This window comes from Mustela nigripes, chromosome 12 (assembly GCF_022355385.1).
Source record: "Mustela nigripes isolate SB6536 chromosome 12, MUSNIG.SB6536, whole genome shotgun sequence".
In the NCBI taxonomy this organism is placed as follows: domain Eukaryota; kingdom Metazoa; phylum Chordata; class Mammalia; order Carnivora; family Mustelidae; genus Mustela; species Mustela nigripes.
Window position 1 is genome coordinate 96,613,627 of NC_081568.1, and position 10,635 is coordinate 96,624,261.

Sequence of the window (10,635 nt, forward strand, 5' to 3'; positions counted from 1 at the left end):
AATAGCATTTGAGGGCGCCTGGGTGGCTCAGTGGGTTAAGCCACTGCCTTTGGCTCAGGTCATGATCTCAGGGTCCTGGGATCGAGTCCCGCATCGGGCTCTCTGCTCAGCAGGGAGCCTGCTTCCTCCTCTCTCTCTCTACCTGCCTCTCTTCCTACCTGTGATCTCTCTCTGTCAAATAAATAAATAAAATCTTTAAAAAAAATAAAATAGCATTTGAAAAAGTAGTAATAATAAATAAATAAAATAGCATTTGAAATTGAGTAAGTTGACTCAACTAGAAATGTGCAAAATATGAATTAAGAAAATACAGTTTTATTTAAAAGACATAAAAAGGTTTAGTTGGTTAAGCATCTGACTCTTGATTTTGGCTCAGGTCATCGTCTCAGACTCGTGAGATCGAGCCCTGCATCAGGCTCCACGTGGAGGCTACTTAATATTCTTAGTCCCTTCCGCCCCCCATTTGTGTGTGCACACACACACTCTCTTTCTCTCTTTCAAAAGTAAATACATACATATATGCATACATACATACATACATAACTAACATACATATAAAATAGGGTGTGAGGGGTGCCTGGGTCGCTCAGTGGGTTAAGCCTCTGTCTTTGGCTCAGGTTCTAATCCTGAGGTCCTGGGATCGAGGTCCGCATCCGACTCTGCTCAGCAGGGAGCCTGCTTCCTCCTCTCTCTCTGCTTGCCTCTCTGCCTACTTGTGATCTCTGTCAAATAAATAAATGAAATCTTTGAAAGAAGAGAAAAGAGGGGTGCCTGGGTGGCTCAGTGGGTTAAGCCTCTGCCTTCAGCTCAGGTCATGATCCCAGGGTCCTGGGATCGAGCCCCGCATTGGGCTCTCTGCTAAGTGGGGAGCCTGCTTCCCCCTCTCTGCCTGCTTCTCTGCCTACTTGTGATCTCTCTCTCTCACTCTGTTAAATAAATAAACAAAATCTTTTTTAAAAAAAGAAAGAAAGAAAGAAAAGAAAATAGGGAGTGAATAAATGGAGAGATTTTTCTTGGATGGGAAACTATTATGAAGTTGTCCTATTTCTTGCATTTAAATCTCAGTGCAGTTGCCTTTCCTGGGTTTCTTTTCTTTTGTTTGTTTTTGTTTTGGGGGAGAATAGGTAATCCAGTATTACTTAGAGACTTATTTGGAAGTGTTAATGCTTGAGAATAAAAACAACAAAGATGTAAAAACTACAGAATTAACTAATAGGATCCCATTCTGTGATTATAAAGTTACAGAATTAACTAACACAAATAACAGTTTTATTCTTGCACAGCAATAAACATATAAATCAATTTTTTAAAAATTGGTTGTCCAGAAACAGACCCAGGAATTTATGGAATTCAGTTTGTAGCAATGGCATTTCAGGGCGCCTGGGTGGCTCAGTGGGTTAAACCGCTGCCTTCAGCTCAGGTCATGATCTCAGGGTCCTGGGATTGAGCACTGCATCAGTCTCTGCACTCCTTGGGGAATCTGCTTGAGATTCTCTCTCCCCTCTTCCTCTGCCCCTCCCCCCACTAGTGTGTGCGCTCTCTCGCTCTCTTACTCTCTAAAATAAATAAAATGTTTTTAAGTGATCTCTGCGCCCATCGTGGGGCTCAAACCCACAATCCTGAGATCACAGGTTCTACTGACTGAGCCAGGCAGGCGCCCCTCATTTTTTTTTTTTCCAAGTAAGCTTTACAACCAACATGGGGCTTGAATTCATGACCCTGAGAAAGAGAATTTGATACTTTTTTTTTTTAAGGTAATCTCTACACTCAACATGGGCCTCAAACTCACAACCCCAAAATAAAGACTTGCATGTTCTTTTTCTTTTCTTCTTTTAATTTTTTTTTTAAGGTTTTGTTTATTTATTTGACAGAGATCACAAGTAGGCAGAGGCAGGCAGAGAGAGAGGAGGAAACAGGCTCCCTGCAGAGCAGAGACCCCGATGCGGGGCTCGATCCCAGGACTCTGGGATCATGACCTGAGCCGAAGGCAGAGGCTTTAACCCACTGAGCCACCCAGGGGCCCCTAATTTTTTTTTAAAGATTTTTATTTACTTAGGGTGCCTGGGTGGCTTAGTTGGTTGAGCGTCTGCCTTCAGCTCAGGTTGTGGTCTCATGGTCCTGGGATCAGGTCCTGCATTGGGCTCCTTGCTTAACAGGGAGTCCACTTCTCCTTCTCCCTCTCCTGCTTTCTTTCTCTCTCTGTCAAATAATAAAAACCTTGGGGGGGTATATTTTTACTTATTTATTTGAAAGAGAGAATAGAAGCAGGGGTAGCAGCAGGCAGAGGGAGAAGGACAAGCAGGCTCCCGCTGAGCAAGGAGCCCACATAGCACTCAATCCTAGAACCACGGGATCATGACCTGAGCCAAAGGCAGATGCTTAACCAACTGAGCCACCCAGGCACCCTTGCCATATCATGTTAAATTAGGATCTGCTGATGAGAAGTTAATATCTTGAATGTTTAAGAAATAACATCTTAACCCACTGTTTTCGTAAATTTGTGAAGTTTTCTCACCTACATCCTACTAAAAAGAAAAAAAAAGTTTTGCTTTGTTTTGTTTGTTTTGTTTTGTTTTTAAGATATTTATTTATTTATTTATTTGACAGAGATCACAAGTAGGCAGAGAGGCAGGCAGAGAGAGAGGAGGAAGCAGGCTCCCCACCGAGCAGAGAGCCCTATGCGGGGCTTAATCCCGGGACCCTGAAATCATGACCTGAGCCAAAAGCAGAGGCTTTTAACCCACTGAGCCACCAGGCGCCCCAACTTCAAAATATTTTTGTTTTATTTTGCCTTGTTTTTATTTAAGGACTCTCTGCCACTAGTGTGGAGCTTGAACTCACATGTTCTGCCAACTGAGCCAACCAGGCACCCCATCTTCAAAATATCTTAATATGGAAAAGCACATTTTCTTCCCTGCTCAGAGGACAGAGCCTGATTCTCTCTCTCAAATAAATAATAAAGAAAATCTTTTTAAAAATTTTTAAAGCTATTTTGAAAATAAAAATGGCAAAAACTGTTTTGTACTGCTTTGCAAAATTTTCCCCATTTAGTTATGTCATGTTGATAAATACCGTCATACACTTTTAATGCATGTAGTGTTACAATGTATGCAATATCTGTTACTTAATCAGTTCATTTTTAAACATAGAGGATATCTTTTAAACATGTTTATGTAACCATTAATATATGAATGTGTGTATAAATGTGAGGAAACCAGGTAGTCCACTCAAAATATCCAGTGTTTAGAAAAGGCACAGTACCTCTTAAAGAGGTGAAAATGGGTATGCAACTGTTGAGTGTAAAGACACCTGTCACCCCCATTCATTTCCTGTTCAGACCTGTCTTCCCTGACATCATTCCCATTTCAAAATATTTTAGGCACCTTTACTTCAAACAAGTTATCCCTTTCTTTTCTTACTTCTTTGCTCTCCTTATTATCTTTTTACTAAAATCAGCTTAATAGTAGTTTCTTGGACCAAAAAGTTTGCTTTCTGTTAAGTAAATCAGCTTTTTAAGTCCATTTACATCATCTCTTCTTTTATTTGACAGATACAGAAAATTGAAGGATTAATATCATACCGAGACCCTCATTTTTGGCGTCATTCAGCCAGTGTTGTGGCAGGAACAATTCATATACAGGTGACATCAGATGTGCTGGAACAAAGAATAGTACAGCAGGTGATAATCTTTTGTCTGTAATTAAAGTAATCTCATTTGAGTTAATTCATGCAAAAACTGGGACACATTATAAATTACACAGTTGAGTAATCAATTAACTGTTCAAAAACACCAATCTTTTAGCTGTTCAAGGATAATATAACTTACTTTTTATGTCTAGATTTGTTTTCCAGCCCAAAATGGTTAAAATAAAATTAAGTTTTAGTGCTTAAATGACAGGCTTAAGTGAATGTAAAAAAATTTACTTATGATCCACATTGGCTCCCAATCGATTATCCAGAAATAAATTACTATAAATACAGATTTAGATTAACAGTAATTACAGTCAAGTTGGCAGCATTTAACGCTGTGATTGGAAGTAAGGATCAAAGCAGTTCCCTATATTCCTATTCTAAACCTACCATATTAGAAACAAAAGCTATTTCCCTTTTCAAGTTTGAATGTCAGGTCAGTAATTTGGCCGTCTAAAGAAATATAGCTAACATTTGACCAAATAAATAATAAATATTACTTTGAGGATTATCTTTGACTATCTGTGGCTATGAAAAAAATGTAATCTCAGTTATAAGATATGCACTAAATGTATTAATCTAAATGCTTTAAAATGTATGGGTTTTGATAACAGGTTACAGGAATACTTAAAGATGCTGGAGTAAACAATTTAACAATTCAAGTGGAAAAAGAGGCATATTTTCAACATATGTCTGGCCTAAGTACTGGATTTCATGATGTTCTAGCTATGACAAAACAAATGGAGTCCATGAAATACTACAAAGATGGTACTTACATCATGTGAGATAACTCAAGAATTACCTGTGGGATATGAACAATGAAGATTAATTTACTCGGTATTTATAATATTGCCAGAAGGAAGAAAATTGCACATAATTGTACAGAAACATTTGCTGTATTCGAAAAAAATTCTAAAGCTCCCTGCTATTGGATCAAGGAATCTTTCTTAAAGGAAATTTAAATACAGAACGAAGCATTAATTGTACAAGTAAAATAATTACTTGAATTATGTGTATAACAGGAATCTTAAAATTTGAGTGAACATGATGTATCACATCATCTTCAAAAATGAACATATAATGATGGATTCTAATGAAGACCAAAATTACTTGTGTGTTTACTTTCTGTCAGAAAGCATCTCCATTGTAAATAATGTATTTACATGTTTATTACAAAGACCCAAATGAAAAATTTTTAGTCAATTTTTTGCATAGCCCTAGGATAAAATAGGAATAAAAGTTCTATATTTATGGATTTTCTGTATATAAAACTGGTTTCTAATTATAACTTAAATCCATTAAGTAAAAGCTGTATTGCCACTTTAAATGTAAACTAAATTATTTGGGAGAAACCAACCACTGAAATGAGACAAGCATTGAGAATAGGGAAGTATATAACATTATTGATGTATTACAAAAACCAACCACTCTGTAAAATAAATTTTTTTACTTTTGGTAATATTTGCAAATGAATAATTACTTTATTAGGGTAAAGAACTTATACTAAGTTGTGTGCATGTTATTCGATCACTTGTCTTCTTCTTCTGAAGTAGAATATTCCATTTCTTGTTATGCATCTGCCATTCCACGTTGCTTGTCAAGCTGGGATCCAAGCAATGCGAGGGTTCTCATTTTTCATTTAGCTCCATATTTTGTGAAACAACCAGCTGAGAGAATCATAAATAATGTCAACTCACATTTGAATTTTCTGCCTTAAACACAGCTTCTTTTTTTAATTTCTGGGACATGTGGATCTATAAGAAGTGTCAAAGAATAGGTAGTTATTTTAAATTTAGTAAGTAAATCTTGTCCGTAAGTACTTTTGCATCATGAAATCAAAATATCTACCCTGTAACTACTTTCTATAACAATATCTAATTTATATTTTTTCATTTCCAATTTAAACTGAATGTATAGTCTGAAAAAATGTATGATAAAGAGATCTATAATAATATATGCAGTTTTATGAACACCAAAGAATGTTCAAAAGAAACTTTGAATACCTATTTATAAGCATTTGAATATTTTCATTCATATAATAGGAATTTTGATAAGTAGGATGAATTAATTTTAGTATGGGTGTTATTTTTTTAACTATACCATAATGGCAAACATGTATTGTAAATCCTATTTTTATCTTAACAATTTTAATATGTGAGAGGTTCTAGAAATTTGTTACAAGTTATTTTGATATTCTTTGTCTTATCCTTACACATTTTCTGGTCCAGAATCTTCAATACATAATTAAACTTTTTGAGTGGTGGGAAAATAATTGCATATTGATGTTTTAATGCAATTTTGGTATGTTAAAAAATTTTTAAGTAGATAGGTACAATACATATTGCATCGTTATTAAAATTGCCATGTCCTAGGAGGCATATAACAGCAGAAAAGTTAAGTTACTGTGATGAGAGATAAGGCAAGACATAGGGCATGGGCTGAAGGGGATGCAGATTGGAAGTAGGGAAACCAGTATTAAGAGCACCAGGGTGCGGGTTCTAACTCTTACAAACATTGTGACTTCAGGCAAATCCTTCTCTGGGTATCTTTTTTTTCCCCTGGTACATAAAACCAGAATAAAATTTGCTCACATTCATAGGATTATGAGGAGCAAAAGGAATGATGTATGTGAGATGAATTGGAAAAAAAAATTTCTTAAAGTTGAAAAGGGCTCAGTAAAATTGAGGAGTTGTTATTATTCTAAACCTGCATTCAATTTGTCTATTTTTTCCTATTAAAATCAGTATCCCAAGAGATAAACTGTATTTAAATTGTATAAATAAGTTCAAAATAATACCGGAAGCAGCAGCCTGTTTAACAGTTCATTTGCCCCAAGGGTGGTGGTGGTGGTTTACCACACCTATTAATTTGTCTCCTCTTCCTTTACTCTCTAGCCATTGTTTTTCCTATATTATCAATTTGGGAGCTCATGATTTCCACTTAGAATTAACTTTAGGGATGCCTAGGTGGCTCAGTCGGCTAAGCGGCTGCGTTTGGCTCAGGTCATGATCCCAGAGTCCTGGGACAGAGGCCCACATTGGACTCTCCTCTCAGTGGTGAAGCCGCTTCTCCTTTTACCTCTGTCATCCCTCTGCTTCCACTCTCTCAAATATATATAAAAAAAAATCTTAAAAAAAGAATTAACTTAATACATCTGTTATAAAGATTTATTATTCCTTTTATACAGTCAGATTTTAAATTTCCTAATTTTTTTATAACTTTTTTTTTTTTAAGATTTTATTTATTTATTTGACAGAGAGAAATCACAAGTAGATGGAGAGGCAGGCAGAGAGAGAGAGAGGGAAGCAGGCTCCCTGCCGAGCAGAGAGCCCGATGCGGGACTCGATCTCAGGACCCTGAGATCATGACCTGAGCCGAAGGCAGCGGCTTAACCCACTGAGCCACCCAGGCGCCCCTTAAATTTCCTAATTTTAACAGAATAATGAAACTAATTATAATTAGATATCTCTAAGCGTTCTGGTTAGAACCCTGGTTCTGGTTAAATTTAGATGATGATTCTCCCCTAAAACTTATACTACAATAATGCAGAGATAATTTGTTTTTACTAGTTAATGGTAACATGGTTCAGAATTCAAGAATAAATGGCAAAAAAACCTCACACCCCTGTCACTCAGATACACAGCTCTCCTCTCTAGAAATTACCACACTTGTCAGTTTATAGTATATCCTTACAGATACCTTATAAATGTACAAATACATATATGTATTTTTTACTTAGAAATTATTCTGGGGCACCTGGGTGGCTCAGTTGGTTAAGCGGCTGCCTTTGGGTTGGGTCATGATTCCAGGGTCCTGGGATCAAGCCCATCATCCGGCTCCCTGCTTAGAAGGGAGCCTGCTTCTCTCTCCCTCTGCCTGCTGCTCTGCTTACTTGTGCTCTCTCTATCTCTCTGTCAAATAAATAAAATATTTTTTAGGAAAAAAAAATTATTCTAAACATTAAAAAGCAGTCCATTTTTTTTTCCCTAGCTGCATAGTAACCCTAGTGATGCAGTTTTTTTGATTGGTTCCAATGTTTTGCTGTTATAGACTACTGATAGACAGTTTTGCCCAAATACTATTTTGCATATGCACAAATAAATATATAGAATATATTCCAGCATGTAGGATTTCAGAGTCAAAGGGTTTAGGACATTTATAATATACTAAATTGTACCCTGTAGAGATTTTAACAGTTTACCTCCCCTCAGCAATGTTAGATGTCTTAAAATATTTTAAGATGGTGCTTGGCTGGCTCAATCAGTAGAGCATGTAACTCTTCATATCAGGGTGGTAAATTTGAGCCCCATGTTGGGCATAGAGATTACTTAACTGTATAGATAAATAGAGCTCATATAATAAAAATTATTTTTTTAAGGTTTTATTTATTTATTTGACAGAAAGAAAGCACAAGCAGGGGGAGTAGCAGGCAGAGGGAGGAGGAGAAACAGCCTCCCAGCTGACCAGAGCCTGATGTGGGGCTCAATCCCAGGATCCTGGGATCATGACCTGAGCCAAAGACAACCACTTAACCTACTGAGCCACCCAGGCGCCCCTCACATAATAAAAATTCCATCCGAATTTTTTTTTTAATTTTTAAGATTAAATTCTTAAAATTTAAGAATTTTAAGGCAAACTTTTTTTTTTAAGATTTTATTTATTTATTTGAGAGACAGAGCACAAGTAGGCAGAGAGAGAGAGGAAGAAGTAGGCTCCCTGCTGAGCAGAGAGCCCGATGTGGGGCTCGATCCCAGGACCCCGAGATCATGACCTGAGCTGAAGGCAGAGGCCTTAACCCATTGAGCCACCCAGGCACTCCAAGGCAAACATTTATTAATAGTCTTAATTCATATGCAAGTTAAATATGCAGAGATTATACATAGATGCTAAACAGATTCCAGTTATAAAACCACTAATGTTCATTTTTAGAGTGATTTTTCAGAAGGAAATTTTTCTAGTAAATACTGTGTGATACAATTAAAATGGTAAAATTGGATTTTTTTAAAAGATTTTATTTATTTGACACAGAGAGAGAGAAATCACAAGCTGACAGGCAAGCAGAGAGAGAGGGGAAGCAGACTCCCTGCTGAGCAGAGCCCGATGTGGGGCTCGATCCCAGGACCCTGAGACTATGACCTGAGCCGAAGGCAGAGGCTTTAACCCACTGAGCCACCCAGGCGCCCCTGGATTTTTTTTTAATCAAATTTTTTTTCTGTGATTTTTTCCTTCCATGCACAGTACAGTTTCTAAGACAGGTGATCAATATTATATTTTCTGCATGTACAAATACGGTATCCTGTTACTTTTCTTTTCTACTGTTTTTGTTGTGGTACACTTAGGTACACAGTGAAATACATTTTAAGTGCTCAGTTCAGTGAAGTGAGGATATGGAGCAACCGGAACTCAGTGCAAGTGGGATAATGAAATGATACAGCCACTTCGGAGAACTGTTTGCATTTCTTTGAAAGTTAAACATATATCTACCCTGTGACCTAGCAGTTGTTCCTTAGGTGTTTACCCAGGTTTACCCAAGAAATGGAAAGGTGTGTCACAAAAAGACTTGTACAAGAATGTGCATAATCATGATAACCAAAAACCAGAAACAACCCAAATATCCATCAACAAGAAGATGGATAAAATTATAGTATATTCATAATGGAGCAGTACTCAGCAGTTTAAAAAAATATATACAGTTTCAAAAATATAGGTAAATCTCAAAAACACTATGTCAAGTGAAAGCTGCCAGACTCAAAAGAGTTCGTACTTTATGATTACATGTACTTAAAATCCAAGAACAAAGCCTATAGTGATAGAGCACAGGAAATAGTTTGTATTTTCTATTTTTGTCATAAAAAATTATCATAAACTTAGATGTTTAACACTAACTGTCTTATAGTCTGTACGTCAGCAGTCTAATACGGGTCTCACTGGGCTAAAATCAAGGTGCTGCAGGACTTTTCTTTCCCTAAACTCTGGGGGAGAATCGATTTCCTTGCTCATTCAGGTGATTGGCTGAATTCACTGTTTGTAGCTGTGGGACTGAGGTCTCTGTTTCTTCGTTCATGTTCCTGGTTTCTAGAGGCCACCTGTATTCCTTGGCTTCTTCCATCTTCACAGCCAGCAACAATGGATCATGTGCTCCTCACATCTGAAATCTCTCCTGTTTTCTTTCCCCACTGTTATATCTTCTTCTGACCTACTTTCTGCCCTCCTCTTCTACTTTTAAGGATTCATGTGGTTCTACCAGGCCCATCCAGGTAATCCAGAATTATCTCCTATCTCAAGGTCTTAAAAGTCCCTTTGCCAGGTAACATATTCAAAGGATGTTCATATTCTCAGGTTGTAAGCATTCTGGAGGGGGAGTGGCTCATTATTCTGCCTACATGGTTGCCTTGGGGAGATAGAATTTGTTGAAAAGGAGCAAGGGGCATCTTTTTTGAAGTGAGGGGAATGTTCTATATCTACACCTAACATAGGTATGTATAATTGTCAGAATCTTCTAAATTATACTTTAATTTCTATATTGCATATTCTTTAAATGTTCTTATAATTTGTTAGTGATTATTAATTTAGAAGCTACTATATGCTAGGCATGATAAAAGCAGTTGACATAATCATCTCATGCATTTTTTCTCCTAGTACTCTGGCATTATCAAATACTAAGTTTGTATTAACAGCTGTAGTTCAATAATGCAGTATGGTGGAGCAGATTTTTTCAGTTACATATTCTCCACTTTATTGCTATTTTCCATTTAAGTGGAAAGACCAAGGTTTCGCCTACAACAAAATACAATACATAAGACAGTCAGTATTAATACTCACATAGGGAAAACCTGTCTAAGAAAAAAATAAAATTCAGTTGTGGTTTTTTAAGCATTCAATAAATTCATTTATACTCAACAAGAATTTACTGAAACCCGTTATACCAAGACACACTGCTATAGG

General features: G+C 36.8%; 1 protein-coding gene across 2 annotated transcripts in view; it reads left to right on the forward strand.

The window, feature by feature from the left end:
* Positions 1–5,962, forward strand: part of SLC30A5 (solute carrier family 30 member 5) — a 35,642-nt gene extending 29,680 nt beyond the window's left edge. For both annotated transcript variants that reach the window (XM_059418004.1, XM_059418003.1), the window contains 2 exons: positions 3,551–3,679; positions 4,305–5,962. In XM_059418004.1, the coding sequence (XP_059273987.1) occupies positions 3,551–3,679; positions 4,305–4,475 (300 nt within the window). In that variant the 3' untranslated portion in view covers positions 4,476–5,962. The remainder of the gene's footprint in view (positions 1–3,550; positions 3,680–4,304) is intronic.
* The last annotated feature ends 4,673 nt before the right edge of the window (positions 5,963–10,635 follow it).